Here is a 24,429-nt window from a genome sequence, read left to right as displayed (position 1 = left end):
ACAATGGGCTCCGTGCCCATAAACTTTTGACAAAACTACAAGCGCAGCATAACAGTGTCCTAACTCCTGCATCCGCGTATAGAAAAGGACACATTGAGATACGCGCGAAAACAGGAAAGGCAAGTAGCTCTGCCGCCTAAGCACTAGAAATATTGAGTGCAATTCAGTCATATGAAACATGTATATGCGCCGTACGCAACCTAACTTATCGTCGAAGTCATAGAGTTTCGTACGCTTTTATTCTCTCTCTGTTCAATGAACTGAACGCCCAATCGCGCTGGATAGGTAGACGCTGGTCTCTTCCATGCAAAGTATCGACGCGTGACCACTTTCAGATGACATTATTTTGGGCTCTTGGTTCCACCCCAGGTAAATAGCGCTGACAAAACGAGCTAGGCGGCGCAATTTTTACGCGACACCAGGAGCGGCTTGCACCAACATTTAATAACGAAAATAACAACGAATTTAGGAACGCGTACTTGTGCGGACTAGGCGTTGTCTATGGAACATTTAGGAACGCGTTCTTAAATTCGTTATTATTTTTCTTATTAAATATTCGTGAAAGCCGCCCGAGACTGGATTCCGGGTTTCAAAAAAGTCACAATGTTGTACACCAACTTTCCGCAAAATTCATTTGTCTTCCACCGCGCTTTTGGTTTTATTTCTTCTAACAGGGATGGATACTTCGTGAAATGGAACACGCGCTAGTACAAGCCGATCTTGTTCGCCTATCTCTGAATAAACGCTGTCCCTGACGTTATGTCACAATCACGTGATCACTGGGAATGGGGCGGGTGATGTGCGTTCCGCTTATGCACGAGGCGTAGATCGTTTGCTTCAAGGTCAAGAGGTGAGTGGCTTTCATTTTCGTTTCGTTATTCCGGTTGCACGCTGTTCCGCCAAGAGCCAGCGCGCTTGTGGCGCCCTTGTAGCACATTAAACGGCGCCTGCGTCTGGATCCTGTCTGCGGCGCAGTGGTACGACGCGCGAAGCGTGGAGCCTGAAGGCGTTTGAATCCAGCTCGCGAAGCACGCGGCGTTCACGCGCTCCGCACGAAGGGGCCTCGTGCGAGGCAGTCGCATGTATGGAGCCACTATAGGACGGCTGAGCCGTACGTTGCACCCCGTGCACGGGGAGGGAAGGACACGAAAGAATAGTTGTCGCAGGCGTCAGCCTCGACTTACCGCATCAACGCGTTATTAAGCACCCCTCTTGAGTGCTGTCGCAGCAAAGAGCGAAGCCTGTGGGTTCTGGTAGGGCTGGGTCGGGCTTCCCCTTCATTCGTGATTTAATTTGCTTTCGTGCTCGATGTGAGTTAAACGATAAGAGGGACAGGATGAACACCGGAAGGGGAGCTTCTGTTCGGCAGCTGACGTACCAGCAACGCCAGGCGTTCAAATTAATATGAATGAATAATACCTTTTAGTTGGAGAAAGGATGGCTCTGTGGCCTGGATGGGGTATCGGAGTTGGACGGGGTTATTGAGGTAGTTGCGCTAAGAGTGCTGAGGTCTAGTCAGGTCAATCCACTGATGTTGATCTCTATGGCAAATTCTCATACTAACAACAGACGACATTTCTGCGATTCCAGAGGGAGATTAGAAGGTAGAGAGACGTACTCCTCGTACTTGGTGTCACCATATGCTCCGGTAAATTCATCTATAGTATCGTGGGCTGCGGGACAGCCTCAAAACAGTTGCGTAATATTTGGTTTGACTACTTTTGCGTGACATAGCGGCCACGATAGGCTGGGCTCCTCAGGTGTGTCTGTGTCTTCTTCGGCGTTGACAGATGTGTTCCGTCTGCTGTAAGCCAGCCATCGCTCCATGAAGTTGGGATTCAGTGCGAAACCCGACCTGGCTTTGTGAAACAGAACCTGGCAGGCACCGGGAAGGTCTTCTGGCAGGGGAGATTCGGGAGTAATGATCGTCTCCTGGAGCCTCTTTCTTGCTCTGGATTCTTCATTTCCAAATGTACTCCTTGGGGTCCAAGTGTGCAGAGGGGTTGAGGAGGGAGGCCGCTGTCGGGAAAAGGAGACCATTGTTCTCGGTCGAAATGCGTCATTCGCACGCGGCCCGATGCGCCTCTCTGTTGCCCATGTTGCCCCTTGTTGCCACCCGGGGTCCAATGGATGTATGTCCACGTAAATGACCTTATGCGCTGTCAGTGCTTTGCATGAAAAAAAAAAACTATGCAGCCATATGTCAAAATTGCACAAATCAAACATTGGCTACCCAAAATCACATCTTTGGGGGTGCGAGGGCTCACCCCCTCCCAGGTCGCTCCTGCCAGCTCCCTCACAACAGACGTGGGAAGAAAGAGCTGCTCAGAACGCCGGACGTAAAAGTACAAAAAGCCCTCGTTGCCTGGGCCGAAAGGGTCGCTCCTCGTGAGGGGCCATCCTAGGACTCGGGCCTGCCAGAACATAACTGAGCAGAATCTAAATAAAGTTGTTACCACCACCACCACCTATGCAGCGATTGCGAAAGTTGTGGATCTAACCCTCAAAGTCATCACTGCTTCCTGGCTGTCCGTGTAGATGGCGAGTTTGGAGCCATGTTGGTGTAGGCTGTCGATTGCTTCTGTTGCTTCGCGTATGGCTTCGAGCTCTAAGTGGCAGATGCTTGTATCTGGGTTGTAAGTTGCGAGTCGTACAGCTGTGCTGCGTCCGTATAAATGACGGGCCTAGACTCTTCGTTATGTATGCTTCGGGTCCCCACAATCCTTTTTCTCTTGTGCTTTTTCCTCCGGCCGCCTGTTATTCTAGGTAGTAACTGGAACTCTGTTGCATGGGACTCTTCACATGGTGGGAGGAAGCTGTCAATAGGGGCAAGGTCACTCCTATCCGTTACAAGCCTCAGCATGATGAAGCGGCCATATTGAGAATATCCCAGGCGCGCATAAAAGTTCGCTTCGCGCTTATGTTCCCGATCGGATGTAGGATGTTCCTTTTCGTGGGCATTTCATTGCGATAGCAATTACGTACCACGCTCCAGGCGCATTTCTTCCGTCGCTGTCGCCGCCCCTGTGAGGTTCCGTATGAGTGAAAGCTTGCGAGGGTGAGCCGGCGAACGCGGCAGGTACTCGCGTATAGCTGTTTTTCTGTCGGTAAGGAATGACTACATTGCATTCTAAAGGTTTACAGAAAGTATCGAGCTTCGAGAACATTTCTTGCATCAAAATGACCTAAATGAGACAAAACGCTTCGTTTTCAAAGGGTATAGTGCTTTTGAAAGTATGCTTTACCTGTACAATTAGGTTTGTAACTGCTTCTTAGCATCCCTGTCAGTTATCGGGGCCCATTCTAAAGCCATCGTAATCATTACATGTATGCCAATGTAAGCTAATGTAAAGCGATGTAACCAATGTGCCTCCATTCACTTAGTTTCCAGTGCTTCTAAGGTTGCGAAGTGTGCTTAAATTTGGGTTATTACGGTATACATAAATTTGTAGGAGTTCGTTTCAGCGCTGCTGTCAGCTGAAACACGAGCCACTCGGTCGGTGTTGCCGGCCACAAAGCTCGGCCTTCCAGCCTGTTCGTCGTGTGCGCGACGGCGGAAGAGCTGCTGGGAGCGCGGTCTCGGCATGGCCGTAAATCTTGACTGACGACACAGACGCGCAAAGTGCACGCGGGTTTGGCAGCAGCGATTAGCCAACGCGAAAGAAAAATGAAAGATAAAAAGAAGAGAAGAGCAAAGGAAATGAGAACACTCCTCGAGTCAGTGGTGTTCATCGCGACGCACTTTCCCATGGTGTCGCTTACGGAACCGCCACCGCGCGGCGTTGATGAAACGTGACGACAACGTCGGTTGGGTGTTCTCGTGTGACTCAAGGTGCAGTTCGTGCCTGCGCAGGGTCGCACGTGTCGCGTAGATGGTTTGGGACACAGAGGTGACACTCACGCACCTGTCGTGGTATGATGGCGGACGCTCGGTTTTAATTTTAAAATAAATAAAAAAGAAACTCAATGAGGCTACGAGCTGTAGTCCAAAAGCCTGTATGCGTTTGTTCTCCCATACTGCCGCGATCACGACGTCGTGGCGACTGCACGAATTTCACTGAGTATTTTTTCTCACGCGTCTGCATTTCACGCAGCATCAGCATGCAGAACTAGCAAAGTTGACGCGTAATTTATCCGCCCTGCCTCCCCCCCCCCCCCCTTATTTATATTATTAACAGACCTCATTTACATTATTATTTTAAATAACTTGAGCCTAAAATTGACAAACAGCGACGTCAAGGTGCGCGAGTAAAGGAAGTTCAAAGCTGCGCGTGCGGATGCTCGTCTTTTGTTTTAGCCGTCCTTCCGTCTTTCCCACGAGGCATACTGGGATTTTGCACACAATATTGACCCATTTAATTCCGTTACAGAAGTATGTCTCCTAACTTAGCTTATATCAACATTCTGTTTTCTTGAAAGAAACGTTTCCCTGGAAACAAAACTTTATTTGCATTATGTTGGCGATAAAATAAATATGGTTCTTCAGATAAAATAATGGAGGCCAACTTCGCTTCTCCAATTTCGCGTGCTTGGGACGCCGCAGATTTCGAGTAACTTCGTAACTCGTAACTTTAATTAAGTAAGTAAGTAATTACTTAATTAACTAAGTAAGTAAGTAAGTAAGTACGTAATTGATTATGTAATTAATTAAGTAATTAAGTAACTTTTAATTCGTAGACTGAATGTCTGTTGAATTAGCCAGGCCAAGTATTTATTTGCAAGCAGCCGCAATACATATCGATATCCATTTTTCAAAAAGCAATGCTTTCGTTGTGTTCAGAAATGTTATCAGCCAATCTGGTTGAATATATTCCTTTATTGTCCTTTAATGCGAAAGGAGGTGCTCATGCCTATTACGTGTACTATACATGTATGTCCGTGGTCACAGTCTTGTGGTGAACGGCGTCTGGGAAAGGATATAATTTCCTAGTCGCCTTTGCTCGCACCATCGAACTGGTGAAATAATTGCGATTAACGGTGTTCGAAGAGGCTGCTCTTATGCATGCATCATTAATGGGATGCACTGTTTGTTTGTTTTATGTATTCCCACAGGGTGCCGCGTTGGACCGTTGCATGTGAACGTGTAATGTACAATCAGTGTTGCCATTTGAGCCATTTTTGCGTTAAATTTAGCGTATTTCTTGCATGTTTATGGACAAAGTTTTTTCCTATTAGCGGCGTGTGACCTTTTTTACTGACGTAACGGAATAATTGGTGACATTCTGGCAACTGATAAGTTAGGAAAGGTTTTTGTAACTAGCCTTCTTCTAGAACGCACTTTATTATTAAAAAACAAACAAACTACATCTAAGCGGCCGAAATAAGCTGTACGACGTGGGTATTATGAAAAAACGCTTGTCTTCGCATTGGTATATATAAGAGAATCCTAAAATCGTCACACTACTTCACAGCACGGTGGCCTTCACAGGATTCACAGCGAGGGAGCAAAATGCACGTTAACTTTTTTTAAAATCCTTTACGAAACGAAATTGAATGTGTCTGAGCGTGCCTGGTCTTTCATTTTATTCCATTTCATCTTGCTTACTTTCATTTAATTCACTGAATGTCTTAGACTGGTCGATATTTGCAAGAGTTGCAGCCAATAAGTTTACCAAAACCTATTGCACTAAATGTGATGGTGATACTTAGAAAGCAACATGTGCGTAATACGACAGATCGACAGTAGAAAGACGCAGATATTGGAGCGGCTTGGCTCGTTCACGCGGATCTCATGGCTGGCCTTTGGACTAATCAACACTATAAACGCGGCGCTTTCTGGTGTACCAAGGTAGCGGAAGCGTGGCATTTGTCCTGTTTAAATGTAACGTAATTGTCATGCTGTATACTAAGGGCGAGGCGTAGAATTTAGTTCTCCTATTAAGAACGCCGAGACCTAGAAAATATTCAGAGGCAATGTGGACCACGTGCCTTTTTGTGTTAGGAAAACAAGACTAATCGTGTTCTTTTTATTTGTGCTGCATTTGCAACTTCACAATATGAATGTGAACGCCGAATTTCAGCTGTCATTTCCTGTTGTAATGTAAGTACATTAGGTAAATGAAGGCACTACACACTGATTTACGCCACGTTAAGTTCTGCTCTACCGATAGAAAATGCCTACATTACCTGAAATATACTCATGTTTTAGTGACAATTTTAGCGACCTTGCTGGAAAACTTAGCGGAAATTTAGCGACATTTTCTCCTCAATTTAGCGACATGTAAAAAAATTCTTTCAACGCTGTGCAGAATGAAGATGTCTACTTTGATTCAGTCAATAAATAAATAAACAAACAAATAAATAAATAAATAAATAGTCGTACGAGTGCGCGCTGAGCCCGGAGAAATGATCATGAAGGAAATACTGACGTTTAACAGCAGCAGAAATACTATTATTGTACTAACGAAATGTTTCCCCTCGTGGTCCGGCGGGCTTTCAATATGGGGAACTCACCGTAGCCATCTATGTGTGTGGTGTTCTGTCAAAGTGTTACACCCCTGAAAACGTATATTTGTGTTTATATATATATATATATATATATATATATATATATATATATATATATATATATATATATATATATATATATATATATATATATATATATATATATATATATATATATATCACCTTACTTTTTTCACCTTTTCTTTTTCTGCCGACGGTATACCAGTAAAAGACAATGACTTCTTGTTGACACTGTTTTCATCCTTGTGGCATCGATACTGGGCTAAGCCATAGTACTGTTTGCCGAACCACATATACGATTAGGAGGCTAAAAGATTTCCATGCTTTTATTTTCTATTTTATTGGCTCTCTTTGTCATATACCGAGTGAGTGAGTGAAGAAACTTTATTGCAGGTCCGGCGAGGACGCGAACTCGTCGCGCACCCGGCTAGTCCCACGTCGGGTCCGGTAAGTCTAGCCCACCCGCCCGGTCGCGGGCACGCCGGACAGCCAGGATTTGCTTTTCTAGAGCGGGGCTACGCAGAAGCGAGTCCCACTCCTACTTGATGAACTTGTGGTATGTCGACCCGCAGTCCCAGAGCATGTACGCTAGAGTGGAGGTCTGCCCGCAGGACGGGCAGCCGTCGTCGCGATACACGTCGGGGTAAGCCTCGTGGAGAACGGACAGACACGGATACGTACTGGTCTGCAGAAGTCTAAGCGAAATGGCTTGCGCCCTATTCAACTTGGGTTAAGGGGGTAGAAAGACCCTTCTGGACATGTAGAAGAATTTAATAATCTCGTTGTGAGTCACGGGAGCGTCCCTGTGGCCGTTGGGAGGAGGGAAGTCGGTGCTTCTTGCAGAGGAAGCGCGGTCGGTGAAGTCATGCGCAGCCTCGTGAGCAGACTCATTGAGCTTCGGGAGAGCACCCTCGACCGACCCTACGTGAGCGGCAAACCAGTGGATTGAATCATGCGTGAGAGCATATGGACTCGAGCTGCTAAGACGACGAGCAGCTTGCTTGGCGATGCAACCCTTCTGAAGAGCCCTAACTGCCTAACTGCCCGGAGTCGCCGAGCAAGCCGCCATCGCCCTCGCCCCGCTAGATGGTCGTGTCATACACCCAGACCGCAGTTTCTCTCTTCTTCTTCTTCTGCTTCTTAAATTCTATAATTTCAACGCTAAAAACAGGAACTCAGAATCTTGCCTTCAAGATTTTTGAGATTTTTCTCGCGTTCACACTTTGCCTTTCCTTGGTTTACTTTTTCTAACTTCCTCGACGCTCACTGCTCTGATACTCATTCCCTTGAAAATGCGGTAGCGCAAGGAAGACAGGGACGCAGACAAGACGATAAAGACAGCGCTCACCCTTGTCGTCTGGTCTCCGGCCGTGGCTTTACTGCGCTGCCGCATTTTCAAAAGCTTACCAACACGCCCAATTCGCCAGATTACTCGTTCCCTTATTTCACGCATGATTTATGTTTATTTTTGTATATTCGTGAATTTCTTTTTTTTCTCTACCGTCCGACCCTTGGCAAATTCCCCATAGTAGGTTCGTGGCATTTTTGAGAACATAACCAGCATGGTCATTGAACAGATTAACCGCGCTATCGCAAGTCGTTTACAGAGCCGGCCAGTCCCGAACGGAAGTCATTGGGACCTAGTGGCTTTCATCTAAAGGCTGTCGGAGGGGTTGCAAGTGTTTTTGAAGGTAAATGGCTCATGAGTGATGGTAACTGACTGGTCTTTGACTGATAGCTGAACAATAGCATTCATGGCACTGCTTTTCTTAGAAGAGGCTACCAGAATAGCTGGCCGTTGTTTCACCTGACTGGTGGCTGCTGAAAAAGAAAGAGAAAAGAAAAAGGAAAGAAAGAACAAGTAAGTACATGACCCCGGGCGGTCCTCGTTTGTGCGTCCTCATGGAGCGTATGCTAGGTGCACATTGGATACCGAGACCGTTTCCACTTCGATGATCTGGGTGACGCAATGACATACACGCCAAATCACCGTTTGTCAAAGCCGAAGGGATAGAGCACGCGCATCGAGGAAGCACATTTCTTGCGAAGCATTGCAGGGCAAATCTCTCGCGAAGCTGTACTGGACACGAACCCTGGACTCGTCGGGATGCCTGGTACTTGGATGATAAAAAAATGCATAACTTGTTTACAGAGTGGCAGGGAGGTCAGCCTGAATTATATTTTGCTCTAACCTGCTACCCTGCAGAGCAGGAGCGGTACGGGGAAGGCAAGGAGCGAGAAGTGAGGATGACAAAGAACAGGAAGCGTTTACTACAGTACACGTCACCTCTCCCTTGCGCTGGATGAGCAAAGAGATGTCAAGATCTCCACGTCATGCAGGTAGATCGAGCCGGCGAACATATCTCCTGCGCGCGGCTGTATGTCTGATTCGACCATGAATCTGGCAACAGTTGCGATATACAAAAACCGAGGAAGCGAAATAATTACACAACGTGGGGGAATATAACATTATTTATTGTATACGTTCAGATCTCTTCACAAACCTTTTTCTTTGTGCGCGTCTCCTAGTGCAAGTTAACTTGAAACATCTGTTGCTTGGGGTGAAACTCTGCTCACTGGTAGGCGGCCCACGCCCTAGCCAGAATCTCCATAGCCTTTGCCAAGCACTCGTCTTGTGGCGATGAAATTGAACTTGGTCGCTGTAGCGGCTGCTTGTGCTGCGGCTGCTGGTACTGTTGCTGGTAAGGCCCTCTGTGGTCATCCGTTCGATGCCCGACTGGTATGGACATCTCGCCCACCGCCTCATATAGGCCTATGAAGCTGGCGTGACACTTGACCCGCACGGACCCTTTTCTTGCGTCGGTTTGCCTAACCGGGAAGGTCGCAATGAGAGTCGCCGTCTGGAAGCCGTCCCGGTGCGTGTCGACGCTGGCCTTGACGTCGGCGTCGATCAAGAGTAGGTCGTTTACGTACACGGCGAGCTTGGGAGCCGGCCTGGACCTGCTGGAGGAGCAGTTGAGGCGCACATTGTCTCCCACCTGGTACGTCTCCCTGTCGTACGTGATCTGTGGTCTCATATCTCGTTGTTCTGCGAGCGATAAATTGAGATAAAGTTAAAAAGATAACATTTTGGGGTATGACAAGAGCACTGAGAGTGTTTGACGCCAAGTCAGTATTGCACCCCATCTTCAGGGCTTGCTGTTTGCATGTGAAAATTACGAAAGATAATGGGGGGTGGGGGATGAGAAAGCGAGGAATCGACTTAAGGTGAACGGCTGTCGATACCGCTGGGAGACGGCGGCGGCGACGACGACGACGACGACGACAACAACAACAACAACAACAACAACAACAACAACAACAACAACAACAACAACAACAACAACAACAACAACAACAACAACAACAACAACAACAACAACAACAACAACAACAACAACGACAACGACAACAACAACAACAACAACAACATTTTGGAAGGATTCGTGCATCTAATTCGTCATGCTATGGTCTTGTCGTCACACACACGTTCGTGTAACAAACGCACATACAATTACTCGTTTGCACGGATACATTATGTCATCTGGCATCACTTTGTGCATTGTCAAACGAGAGAGAGAGAGAGAGAAACGTTTATTAATAGAAAAATAAAAATAAATATCTACAGTTGGAATGACAAACGAAGCTAGACAGCGAGTTATCCGCACAGCGGTTCGTATAACATCAATTCCTACAGTGCGCGGGATTTGCACAATTATTTATTAGATGAAGAAAAATTAGAACGCAGGTTCTGCCTCAGACTGTCTGTAAATGAAACTGTGAGGAAAGAGAAAAATGCCGTGGCCGCTTGGATAACGCGCATACGTACCTAACACCGCAAGCATTTTTTCATCCTGGACTGTTAGAAAGGGTGGTGCGTCGGAGCTGGCTTCGCAACGGTAAGTGCCAGCACTTAGGGCGCTGAGGTTCTTCAGGTAGAGTGACGAATAGTTGGTCTGCAGCATCTGCGGTGGGGAGAGAGAAGAAAGTGCTTGAGCTAAAGTCCAGAAATGAATCGGCGTTAGAGCTTATTTCTGTACCGTGGTGTGGCGGGACAAGCGGAGAACAAGACGCGGAGACGTAGCGGCGCAAGCTTCGTACCTGAGAACAAGAATCTGATGCGAGCACACAACGCGATACGTTCACACACATCCCGATTGTAAAGAGCGGAACGAAAATACAGCGCGCAAGTAAAAAAGAAGCGGGCCCTTCAAATTTTTATGTGCTCTTTCCTGTACGGGAACATGTACAAACTTCAAATATTTCTAGACCACGTATACCTTGTGAAACGCGACTTGCTGCTTCGCCCTCTTTGTGTTGCTCAGTACTTTTGTACTCGGAACATGCGCGGCGCAATGGGAACTTTTTCTCGATCTTCGAAACGTAATACAGCAATAGCTAGTCGCTGACGCCATGTTCGCTTGTTTCCCTGAACATCGTAAACGCTGTTGTGAACACGGTATAAGCTGCACGCTGAAGAGAATTGCGCCCAGACTAGCACTTGAAGCAGAGTATGCTGCTTGTGAGAAAATTGTTCTATCGTGAAGCTAATCCTGCAGCTCGCAAAGCTTAGCACAAATCACTATAGTTAGCTGCACATCTTCTAAATCTCCGTTTCGGGGCGTTGTTCTATAGTCGCGGCACGCTCGCTAGGTGTCATCACGCTGCTAAATGTCAGATGGCCAAGCACAAAACGGGCTGAAACCGCGTCTCTCTGACGCCGTCGCGATATAGTCATGACTTTTAGAAATTAAGGAACCGAAGAAAAAATTTGCCAACGATTAGGGTACTCCCTAATGCGAAACACGCACTTGTGTGCTTCAATGCATAAAATGACGTTTTGTTAACAAATTAACTGGCACGCCAGTCCACTTCTCCGCAAAGTTCGGAAATTATTTCCTCAAAACTGGTGCCATCCTAAGTATTTGTTCGAAGTGTATCCGCCTTGCGAACTCCACGGCTAGAATTTGTAAATAGGAATATGAGCCATAAGTTAGTTAAAACGCTCATTAGCGAATTTTCATGAATTAGTCGATTTTGCATTTAAGTTTTTTGTGCAAGTACACTCCATTTCATACATCAGGTGCAACGCTGTGGAGCCTAGATATACTTTTTGCAGTGACTGCGTTCGCATTTAGAAAGAGCTCGGTGTTTCTCGATCCGATTTTTGCGAAAATTCTCTTTGTGTAAGCACAGTTCTGAATGAAAAAGTAATTTACCCTTAGGAGCAAACAAACGATATACTCATACGGCTGCTAACAGGCTGCCTTAAATTAATTTGCTTTTCGTTGTTTGTTTAATTGCAGCCCGTTGCGGCAGCCTCACGTGCATGCTCAGGCGAGCAAACGCCTCCTGGTGCGCAGCGATGCATAGACGGGAACGCGCGGAGTGATACATTTTGGTGACCGGACTCCTTGCGTAGCTTCCACAGCGTTGCACCTGATGTGTGAAACGGAGTATAGTCTCCGCCGCTTCGAATAGACCAATAGACCAACTTATTAACTAGACGAGCTTGAAAGCGTTCTCTCTCTCTCTCTCTCTCTCTCTCTCTCTCTCTCTCTATATATATATATATATATATATATATATATATATATATATATATATATATATATATATATATATATATATATATATATATATATATATATATAGAGAGAGAGAGAGAGAGAGAGAGAGAGAGATTGCCGCGGGAGGGTTACTCGCCCTCTCGCGTCATTGAAGCACCTGAGAAACATTTTGAAAAGATTCTGCATACGACGCTCCCTGAACAGGGATTTAAAACTTCTAGTGCATAAACACAATTTTGGGCATGTCCTCGTGAAGAACTATTCCCTACTAGTTGGATGACCGGATTCAAAGACCCGTATGGGCCTATATATATACTGCTATACGAGGAGGGCCTCGCGTGAGTCTTGGGGCAGTGGACTTACGTCTATCGTCACTCCTTGCACGCTGAACAGTTCTCCTGGTGGCCTGTTGCGAGGAATGTATTTGTACAGCATTTTGTCGTCCTTGAACCACTTGAAGCTGTACAGGGGCAATCCACCGAAGTTGTGTGCGCAGTTCAGACGCACGGAACCGCCGAGAATGCCGATTGGTGGTTGGTCTATCGATAAAGGCGTTTCTGTGGAATTTGGATTAAAACAAGCAACTGTTGAGCCGCACTCAAAGAACAAACGCGGCAGCGATTACTGCTGGATATCGACATTGCTTATTTTTTATACAAATAACTCAAATTGGTGCTAGTCTTGGAACTCCTATTCAGTGGACATGCCTTGAAAACTGACTTCTACAGCTGTTCTCTGCGCGCTAAAGCTACTTATGCAATTAGTGAAATACAGTTGGTTTCATGGTTCGTTAGGGCCTGTTGGGAATTCTTGCACAGATTGTGCTGCCCGCTTCTGCTTGAACTATTGAATAGAAAAAAAAAGTTATTGAGCTCTAATCATTTGCTTTCAATAAGTGGATGCAGACATCGCTGAAACGGCCGGCATACACGGGATTCGCGTTCTTGTTTCACCCGCAGCGGAGCCTCGGTGGCTAAGTTCTGCAGCTGAGCACAAGGTCGCGGGTACGAATCCTGCCCGCGGCGGTCACAATATGATGGAGGTTTAAACATGCGAAAACCCTAGTGCGTCGAGAATCGGGTGCGCATTAGGAAACTCCAGCCAGTAAAAATGAACTGGGAGCTCTCCACTATAGCGTGCCTCATCACATTCTCTGTGTGTGGATGTTTATTTATATTTATGGGCGTTAAGCTAAACGAATCACCTGATTCACCAATCAACCAACCTTGCGCCAAACTTGAACACCACTCACCTGTGACGTCCATCCTCTTCTCAGCCGAATCGTAACTGAACGACGGTGCATCCCCTGCTACTTCGCATCTGTAAATTCCAGAGGCAGAGCGCTGTACGTTGTCAAGGACTATCGTAGTGTTTGTGCTGCTTGCGACCTGCAAAACCGACATTGCATTAAGGGAAGAAGGAATGATTCGTTTTACTGCGTCTTGTTTTTTAAACCAACCGATAAAAAAAAGCGACAGCGCTGAAAACTGTCGCCATTATTTACTGGAGCATCGGCCCGCGACTGGTTTCATTCTATATATATATATATATATATATATATATATATATATATATATATATATATATATATATATATATATATATATATATATATATATATATATATATATATATATATAATTATTTGTTTCACAATACTGCAGGCCAACGTGGCCCAAGCTGGAGTGGACTTACAATGAAATAGGAAAAGAACAACACATAAATAATTTACAACAGTACTTGCACCAGAAATAATAAGACAGTTTGGCTGGGTCGCTATTTAACACAAGTGGAGTTCAAGGGCTTCGTCAAAGTTTTCAGCCTCACAAACAAATTCAGGTAGACCGTTCTAGTCTGAAACAGTGCGTGGGAAAAAACTCTGTTTAAATGCTTTCTTTGGCAAAAATTGGTTGCAGGGAGTATTTGTGAGTGTTACACATTGGTCTTCTTGTGGACTTAAATGTGGACTTTAAATATGAGGGTGGAGATATAGTTATTTTTCCAGACAAAATATTACGCAAGAATTTTAGTCGACTGATTTTTCTGTGTACAACTAATGTGGGGATGTAATGCGCAATGATGAGCTTAGTTGGGGAATCCATCCTTCTATATTTATTAAATATAAATCTGATTGCTTTCCTTTGGAGGCGTTCTAAGCACTGTATAGCTTTTTTTGTGTGGGGATCCCATACAACGGTTCCATGCTCCAGTTTAGATCTGCTAATGGCATTGTACGCTTGAAGTTTAACATTCACCGTTTCCTTTTCAAGCTTCGTTAAAAAAAAAAAAAACGTAGTTTCCGAAAAGCTGTTGCGCAAATTGCCGAGATGTGCGCCCCCCATGAGATATCACTAGAAAGAGTAATCCCTAAATACTTATATTTAGTTAATGCTTGAATGTTAGAGCCACGGATAATGTAAGTAAACATGCTGGGATCCTTTTTCCGCGTTAAATTTAATAACACTGTTTTGTTAACGTTTAGTTCCATGTCCCATTCTGCGCACCAGCATTCAATGTGGCTGAAAGTTCGCTGTAATAGCTTATGATCTTCATGGCACGTTATTTCTTTAAACACGATGCGATCGTCAGCAAAAAGTTTAATAGACACTGAGTCAGGGACTAGTTGCACTAAATCGTTTACATATATACGAAATAATAATAATATAAGTACAAGTAGTCGTCAGCAGCGATCTGAAAGCCATATAATTTTTTTCTGGTCTGTAATTGTTGTATTCTGTCTTGTGGCGATAATATTGGAATGACTGGCGTTTCAGTTTCAAGGAGCACGTAAAACTGTCAAACCGAACCATTCTCACTGTTTCTGTAGCCATGTATTTTTTGTGCCGGGTCACTGGTGAAAATGAAAGAGAGGAAAAAGCAACAATAACAAACCCAGCTACGTCCCTAACCGTCCAGACTTACAGATGTCAACTCATAAGCATTTTATTTTTGGAAATAGTGGCACCTCAGCCCGCACTTCTCTTGAACTTTTCCCGTTATTGCGCATTCTTGACTATGTTAGCTTTATTAACAAAAGCAAAATGTCTTCCCCCAGTCAAACATTTCATTATATTAAGTAATAATGCGTGGCTACTTTGTTACGCTAACGCTTATGATGGTGCATTAATTTATCTTTTTGTTTTAATAGGGCATCACCATCGTCGTCATCGTCATCCTCATCATCATCGTCATTATCATCATCAGCCTGGCTACGCCCACTTCAGGGCAAAGGCCTCTCCCATACTTCTCCAACTACCCCGGCCATGTGCTAATACTGGCCATGTTGTTCCTGCAAACTTCTTAATCTCATCCGCCCACCTAACTTTCTGCCGCCCCCTGCTACGCTTCGCTTCCCTTGGAATCCAGTCCGTGACCCTTAATGACCATCGGTTATCTTCCCTCCTCATTACATGTCCTGCCCACGCCCATTTCTTGATTTCAACTAAGATGTCATTAACTCGCGTTTGTTCCCTTACCCAATCTGCTCTTTTCTTATCTCTTAACGTTACACCCATCATTCTGCTTTCCATAGCTCGTTGCGTCGTGCTCAATTTAAGTAGAACCGTTTTCGTAGGCCTCCAGCTTTCTGCCCCGTACGTGATTACTGGTAAGACACAGCTGTTATACACTTTCCTCTTGAGAGATAATGGCAACCTGTTGTTCATGATCTGAGAATGCCTGCCAAACGCACCCCAGAATTTTTATTCTTCTGATTATTTCAGTCTCATATAGAGATATAACAGGGCAGAGATATAATAGCAATTACATATTATACTTTCACTGCAGTTGCTTCAGATAGACAATTATTGCCTTTAGCACCGTGAAGAGTATTCTATATGTAACAGAACTTAAAGCCTAAACAAACAAGGCTTAAAACAAACATTTATCAATGCCATGCTATAAAAGTTACAAACAGGGACATGGTGCCTCGGAAAGGCTGGCCTACGTTTCCATAGAAGGACCAATTTTCGTCAAAGATCTTTGGCGAATTAGCTTTAAAAGGTTAGTAGGGTGACGTCACATGGCGGTCTTTGCCGGCGGCGGCTGGCTGCAAAGGAAGACTCAAGAAAAAAGAGAAAGAGCGCTGTCGTTTGATGTACCTTTTAGAACTGAACCGTTGAGGATTACAAGGCTGCTTTTGATGAGGATGTGTCCGCCTATTCAAACGTAGGCCAGTATTTATGAGGGACCTTATCCCTGTTTGTAACCTTTTGTCCGCGTCCCTTCGTGCTGTTGCCAAGGGAACGATGAACCCTAACCAACTCGCCCGCCATGCTTCAGCACATGTCAGGACAGTTGAGATTGACCTACCAGCTGTTGAGAGAAAATCTCACTTGTGACAAGGTTCGGCCTTATGCCAATGAGCTTGCTACTGGTTGTTATAAATAGCTCATGTTCGAAAATATTCGTTTCTGTATGCATATCTATTTTATTCGTATTTGAGAATATTCGACTGGATTTGCAATGGGTTTTACCATATTTTAGAATATATTTTATTCGCTGTGAATTTTACTAACCCCTCCCTCCTGTTGTCTTTTTGAATAAATTAAACACTGCTCCTTAATATTCAATCTGGATTAAGTCATTTTCTTATTTTTTACATGCTTACTAGAGAGTGAAAGTATTGGGCGACATGGTGTCAGCCCGTCTTGACATAAAACAAAGTTTTGTCACTCAGGGAATTTTGCAAAGGCACTCAGGGAAAACCTGGAAAACTCAGGGGATTTAGAGATGTCAACTTCGTAGACACCTTGAAAAACAACAACAACAACAACAACAACAACAACAACCAACGACCTATCACTTTTGAAGTGGGACACGTGCCGTCATATCAATATGTATATATAGCAAATTCTTAATCACTAAATTATCCGATCATTAAAAACAATATTACCCTTTATATTGTTGCTAACGAGACGCGCATCCTTTATTTCATCCCCATTTAGAAGTCTTTTTACTATGTCTAATGTAAGTTTAGGGTTTTGGGAGGGACAACTTGTATTTCAATGAGCGTAGACATTGCAAGACTGTCGGTTGTAGTAATCTGAAAGCACAAATGAAAGGGGGGGGGGGATACTGACATGCTATAGTGGTCGACTGCACTTTATGAGGTAATTTTCAAGGGTGTTCGAATAGTGAAGTTCTTAATCTAATTGTTTACAGATATGTGAAAAATAGCTATAAGAACATCTGGTTTCGAACAATCGAGTCGGATATTAGACATTTTCTCATTTAGGAAGACATAAAGAAAGAAAAAGAAACGAACATATCACTTTTATGATGCAAATATATTAACGTCTACTGAAGAAAGAAAAAGCAATATTTGATATATATTTATATCAAATCTGTTACCAACTTATGGTTAAAACGTTCTGATTAAGAAATTGCAAAATGTCGTGCAGGACAAAAGTGATCTGCTGCTCTACAAGTTGCATCAGAACCAGCGTATGTGTGCGGCAACATCTCCAGAAGCGTAGCCCTTTGTTGCAGTGGGTTGAAGAAACGGCTAAATATTTCTGGTCGAGATTGATTAACAGCTTGCCGTGAAAGTGGCACTTCGAAGTTGTTCCTCTCTCGGGCTGTTGTAACCATTATAGTTCAACGCGATGGCCTACCAACGTCTAATCTAAGGTTTCGGTTATCAAGTTGTGTAGAATACTGGTTAAATAACGAAGATTACTGGATTCGATATTTTGAATGCTATAGTACATTCTGAATACATTTTTTTCATTACGACTCAATTGGACGTGTAAAGAAGGCGCTGCTTACGTTTACAGTGAGCCCTTTGAGAATGAAGAGTTTTTTGTTGGGCTCGTCCTGAGGCGTATAGCGGAAGAACTCCCTGCCATCTTTGTACCACTTGACGCCGTACAGGTGATCCCTCTGCAAGTCGTAGAGGCATTCGAGCGTCACAGTGGATCCGCGAGCTGGCGTCTCGGGAACTTTCAATTCGATTATCCTGACAGCTTGCACCGGACCAGTCGTGTCTGCAACGAAAAGTCGGCACATCTGTTGAGCGCTATAGTAATGGCCGGTACAATAGCGATTTGTGTTAGGCATTTTGTGTTCAGCGGACATTGGAAGAAGTCGCACTTATCAAATTTGTTTTAGAGCGCAGCTCTTTGGCGTCCGTTCCTGGGTTTCGCGTCGTCGTCGGCGTTGTCGTCGGCCTCGTAACCAGCTCCGCCCCCCTTTCATCCCCCCAGCGCTAGCAGCGACCGACTGATACCGCTGGATGCTGCTGACGCCGCTAGAGAGTCAAGATAACGTGACTGCATAGAACACCGTCGCCGCCATGCAGAAAGAGGAGGAAAGGGTCCCCCCCCCCCCCCCTGTTCTTGTGTGGCGGATAGGGTGCTCTTCAGTTGCCGACGCGCCGGTTATTTCACGTAGGCCCCGGCACGTCGACGAATACGTGACCACCTTCCCACGGCTAGACCTGGTTCTTAGCGCTGCGGAAGCGAGGGTATCATATTGTTTGTGTCGGCATCGGCGGCGTTGTCCCTGAAACCAACTCCGCAGCTGGGGTTGACTCACTATCGGCGTCAGCGGCATCAGTCAGTCGCTGCTATCTCTTCCCTCCTCCCTTTATCGTGTTGTCCGCTTGCTGCGCGCGCTTCTGCCCCCATCGTTTGCCGCTGGGTGTACACGCCGCCCCCCTCCCCCCTATTCCTGCGAGTCTCCGGTTGTCAAAGCGCCGGCTCGAACTTAATTCCTTTCTTCGCTCCTCCTCCAATGCAACCCCTGTGCGGTGGCAATCAGAAAGCCAGATCGGTGGCGGCGGATCTGTATATGTGCACCGCCCGAGCCGAAATTGCCGCTGCCGTTCGCCACTGCGAAATTATCTGCCAGTTCTTTCTCGATTGCTCGATTTCTTTGCCTCAATCTATCGAAAAGGTGAAACAGCTTATTTGCTGCGCTCAAATTTCGCATTAGGAAGTAACGTAATCGTCGGTAATTTTTTTTTGTGCGGACTGGTGCTTAGGCAGCCATTAACTACGCAAACTGGTATAATGTTAACGTGTTATATTCCACACAATACTGATGTTTGACATTCAAAAAAGAACAACAACTAAGCAGCCTTTTTTTTTAAATCTCCATTTTCTTGCTTGTACGGTTCGTCCGAACCGCAACGTAACCTGCTTTCTTGCCTAAATCACGCAGGAGCATTTGCTCAAGATCCAGCATTTAACACAGAGGTTATGATAGAGATCTTTGGAATAGGGGCTTCAAGCAAATGGCGTCGTCACCACTGCGCATGCGCCAAGCGCCACGGGCGCTTGGGGTTGGCGTCGGGCACGCTATTTTTTTAGATACAGCCTGTCGCTGCAAACTTGTCCCCAAAGCTTTCCGTCAACACGCATTGTGGCCCGTATCAAAATGCTGGCTCGCATCTTCGGCCACACTGGCCTGATTTCTTAGTAATTAGCGACGTTCTTGACATACAGATGCTGCAGTGCTCTAATGAATGAATGCTCTTATCTCACGCAAGTGTCGAAGATTGAACGAGGAATCGTTGCTGTTTTTGAGATCAGTTGTTGATTTGAGACCGCGCAGGCCTCGTGGTTGCTGCACCCAAATTTGTATTGTCTTGGCTGATGACGGCAAATAGAACTAAGCGCAGTAAATTGTTGGCTGATGATTACCCGCGATTACCAGTGAAGAATATTATTAAAACGAATAAAGTGCGTGTGAGGAAGGCACTCGTATCACGTATGTCTGCATTTCTCTAAATGCGCACACGTATTTCTGTATCAACTTTTATGTTATTACTTTTCGTGGCTCGTCGTTCTAGCCGCGGTGGCAGTGTGATAGCAAGACGCAAATCGTGAATGCAAAACCTTTTTGTATCACTCGTACCTCCTGGTTGACCCAAAGCTATCGCACGCAAGGATCTTTGGAGCTCCAAGAATTAGATGCCCCTTTTCTAAAGCTGTCTAATAGTGCGCTAAACCTCTGCTACATCTTGACTGAAGGCTTGGTGTTATCTCAGGCATATGGCAAATTAAAAACAAATGTGCAACGCTTAGATATTCTACGTTCTTGCTCAGTGCAGAACGTTCACGAGATTAACCCTTGCTTATCGGTGGGCAATATGCATCTGGCTTTTACGTATCAACCCTCATTCCTCAGAAAAAGAAAATGAAAAAGAGAAAAAAAAGCTCTGCACACTTACACGTCGCAATCCAGAAGAAGAAGGCAAACACGCACGGTTCAGGAAACCATCTAGAACGAAGACCGGTCATTTTGTCCAGCAGAGGACGGTGCGGTCTTCAGTAAAGTCACTCCTCGGAGTGCCAGCCGGTGGTCCTCTTTAATACCGACGAAAACTCTCTCCACCAGAGGCGCTACACCGTCTCTGCTGATGAGTCGCGCAACGCAATCGCGTGCAAAGACAGCTCATAGTTCACCACCGTAATATTTTTGAGACGGCTTGCTGCTGAAAGCGTGAGAACGCTGAATTGGGGCTCAAGGTTGTCTTGCAGCGAGCGTGGGACTTGAGCACCCATCCTGCTTACATTGAAGGCGGGCGCTTGCAGGAGCCTGCTCGTATTACGCTCACGTACGACACATCAACTGCGCAATTGGCTTGTCGGCTGTTGACTCGAGCCTCTTGCAAATGTATAGAGGCACACGCTGCCTCAGTGGCAAACAATTCGACGGTGTTTTGTTACTCTATTCAAACTGCTCGAGCGCTTGCTAATAAAGAAAAATCTGTCTTGCAAAGATGCTTCTTGGGTACTTGTATACATGTACAATGCTCCGAGACTCATTCAGTTGTTTAAAGAAGCAATCGTATTGAAGTATATGCGGACAAAATAGTTTTGCCTATCTTGTAGGCCTGACCGAGAGCTCCGCCCACATCAGCGCGTTTTGTGTTTCCTCGTGTGCGCACCAGATGCGGGACGCGTATTGGGGAATATAATATACTGCTCCCTTTTGAATCATTTGATTGTAGGGATGTTTCCAATCAACAGCCGTATTGCTGTGAAGAAGTAAACTTGTTGAAGTTTGTTGAATTTAAACCTGCTATGTATCTATTTTCGTTGACTGCGTTCACAAGTATCCAGCTGGCGGGAATTGCTCCCCCCCCCCCCCCCACCTCCGGCATACACGACTCTTGTTTGACTTTGGCAGGGACGCTTTTGTATACTGCTGTTGTATTCTAATGAACATTATCATTGTTATTAAACGCAGTACTCGGACCGCATGGTGGCCAGTGTGTCTTGCGCCACCGGTGAGTGCTGGTGGGACCAAACGCAGCCGCCATGCAACCGCCCTCTTCGTATTACCGCAATGTATCGTCTTGGTTTTTACTCTCCCCGCTCTGCTGTAAGAGTACAAACAATTGAAGTTCAGCGCTCGGCCTATCGTTTCACATTTTTTTCCTAAGTCCTTATTTTCCTATTAGTGCAACAGTGAAATAATTAGACCTCGGTTTCCGCAGGCCTAAACTGTGGCACAGAAAGCGCTGGCCAGCAGCCATGAGCTTCGAGTATCGCGTTTGAATTGCTGAGCATTATACGCTACCACGGCTACGGTAAATACGGATGCACCGCGTGTCCCAGCTAACATTAGCCAAGGTGCGCAAGTTGAAAAAAAAAAGGATCATGGTGCAAGATACGATTATAAGACCTAGGGTCTGACGTGAGAGGTCTGACAACAGAATACCATAGGTCTTATAATCGTATATTGCGCCGTAATTTCTTAAATATTTTTTTAAATGCGAAAGCGTCAAATATTCAAAGTATCATTGAGCGAAGAGCCGGCGTCCGGCGTCTGTAGCAGCGAAACGCGAAGCACTCCTCATCGATATCATTTCCAACACGCTCTTCGATGTGATACATGGCGGATAAGATCTCTTAACGATTTATTGCTTGTTTACCTATTTGGCAAACTTATGGCATAGACTGTACAGTGTGTATGCCACTATCAATGTGTAAAACTATTTAATTAAACTTGAGGAAAAATATGTACTTTTAATGCGTAAAGTGTGCATGCGCTTTAGTTTCTGATGTTCAGTGCTGTGTGTTCATTAAGAAAGTTGGAAAGCGTTCTTATAACGCTTGGTGTACGTATGCTACCTTTGGTAGCATGTACACTAACTCTAGAGCAGGCATGCAGGCTTCCTGCTCCTCCTTGCGGGAGTTCCCGGCCAGCTCCTTGCTTTCTCTCTCTCTCTTTTAACGCGACAGCGTTAAGGAGCTCGTGTCGCAGAAAAGCCGCTGTCGTCGGCGTCAGCGGTGTTGGCCGTGTGTGATAAATCCCAGAAGGCTCTTCATAAAAAAAAACATCTTGCAAGATGGAAAAGAAAAGATGCCTTAGAAACGTGCCGTAGAAAGTTATACTGCGGTGTATATCGGTAATTATGACCCTGTAACTTACTGAAGTCGCAGTTACTCGAGTAGCGAAGTACGTTTCCGCGACATTTCTTCTCCGCTCTGCGCACACGCAGAGTCATCTTGCGGCAAACACAGAAGACTCCCTCCTCGCAGTGTACGGCGCTGCCCCGACACGTGGCGCGCCACTCGCCCCATGACCGCGTCCGCCTTCATGGCGCGTCGGCGCCCGGCTTTCTCTGCCAATCGGGACGTTTGGCTGGCGTAGCGCGTTTAAGTAGGCGGTGCGAACTGGATGCGATAACGTTATCGAGTTCCACTCTTGAAGGCAAAGCTTAAGCGTCCTTCAATTTTTCTTTATGTGATTGTTCTTGTGTTTGCAAATTGGAAATAATAGGTAAAAATAAAAATAAGCTGGTGAAAGTGACGGATGTGTGCGGCCACTTGCGTTTATTGAACAGTTGAAAATGTCTGATTGTCGTTATCGACTGATGATGATTATTATTATTATTACGATGATGATGATATGAAGAAAACTCCCAGTGCAGCTTTCGGCAACATGTCTAAGGCTTTTTTTCATGAATTGCCGACGAATGAAAGCATTGGAGTTAGCGTATGACTCTTCGGACTTTCTAATTTACCATCATAACGATGCAAATTGTCGCCGCAAGTTATTTATGGGCAGTTGCCGTGCCACAAAAGGCAGCTGATATGCTACACAGACGCAACACGGAGGCCTTATCTCGGCGTGTTGGTTCGCATGGCCATTCTCGCGATATGAGGGACAAGCACGTTTACCTGGGGCATAATGTTGACAAGTGGCGTAATTAGAGTTGCTGACACAGAGGTTTATTCGCCGCGGTGGCTCAGTACCTATAGCGTGTCGCTGCTGAGCCCGAAGTCGCGGGTTCGATTCCGGTGGTGGCGGCGACGGCCGTATTCCGATGGAGGCGTAGTGCAAAAGCCATTCGTGTGTACCGTGCACTCGGTGCACGTTGAAATACCAGAGGAGGTCAAAATTAATTCGGAGTCCCCCACTACGGAGTGGCTGATAACCGGATTGTGGTTTGGCGCGTAAAACACCAGAACATCACATTTTGACACTGAGATTTTGGAAATTGGTTTTGGTGTTTCTTCCTCTTCTTGTGAAATATTTCTTGCAATGCATTATGACTCCTGCAAGAGACATTGGACAAGAAAGCATTAATGCGACAGCATTATACAGTGCGCTCACCGGCCTTCGTTTTTAGTGTTGACCCAAATAATGTAAGCCGATCACGGAGGCAAAAAGGCGTGGATGGGTCGATCCTAATACGAATACATGATCTGTTTTCGCAGAGGGTAGAATGCTATTTATGTGGGCGGATCTCTGAGACAATATAATAAAATGCAACACCGCAAATGCCGCGTCCGGCGCCACGGGAGCTGCACGTGTGCAGTTTCAAAGGGTCGTCCATTTGTCGAGGGAAGCGCCGCATCTTGAAGTCTAATTCGAAATGAGGACCATGCAGATTACAGTCATTATTCGGTGGATGTCTGCTAGAAATGCGTCGTATCGGCAACTTTTCTCCCTCTGAAAAGTCGAACAAATATTGTTATTGTACCGGCATTAATGCTAATCAGGGCCTGTATCAAAAAAGAAAAAAAAACGCATCTGTTACGTAAGCACCATATTGTCGATCCGCCATTTTCGTACGCCCATCGTTATCATGATCGGCGTCCGCTCGAACGCCGTCTTATGAGGAAATACTCTTACCTAAGAGATGCTTTGTGAATAGAAAACCCAGCTGTTATACAAGCGGCGCTGCTTCTGGAGCACCCTAACCATATATATATTGCTGTCCTTGGCACTGCCTCTCCGTTCCAGTTTAATTGTGCTTTCATAACCACGTTTCACTCGTCGCAACATTGTAGCCGTTCTCCTGCTGTGGCGCAGCCTTCGAGGCATTCCGCGAGCCTATCCCCATTGCTTTCCCCTTCCTCGTGCTGTCAGCCTAACAAACTGGTGTAGATGCGACGAATACAGTTCGAAACACGAATGTCGCGTTATT

General features: G+C 45.5%; 1 protein-coding gene across 1 annotated transcript in view; it reads right to left on the bottom strand.

The window, feature by feature from the left end:
* Positions 1-24,429, bottom strand: part of LOC139057127 (uncharacterized) — an 87,032-nt gene that overhangs the window by 6,788 nt on the left and 55,815 nt on the right. The window contains exons 16-21 of the mRNA XM_070534902.1: positions 17,808-18,025; positions 13,291-13,426; positions 12,402-12,595; positions 10,298-10,433; positions 9,046-9,517; positions 8,276-8,289 (exon numbers count right to left, since the gene is read on the bottom strand). Coding sequence (XP_070391003.1) covers positions 8,276-8,289; positions 9,046-9,517; positions 10,298-10,433; positions 12,402-12,595; positions 13,291-13,426; positions 17,808-18,025 — 1,170 coding nt within the window. The remainder of the gene's footprint in view (positions 1-8,275; positions 8,290-9,045; positions 9,518-10,297; positions 10,434-12,401; positions 12,596-13,290; positions 13,427-17,807; positions 18,026-24,429) is intronic.

The sequence above is a fragment of the Dermacentor albipictus genome, chromosome 3, assembly GCF_038994185.2.
Source record: "Dermacentor albipictus isolate Rhodes 1998 colony chromosome 3, USDA_Dalb.pri_finalv2, whole genome shotgun sequence".
NCBI lineage: Eukaryota > Metazoa > Arthropoda > Arachnida > Ixodida > Ixodidae > Dermacentor > Dermacentor albipictus.
This window is presented reverse-complemented; position numbering and strand designations above follow the sequence as displayed.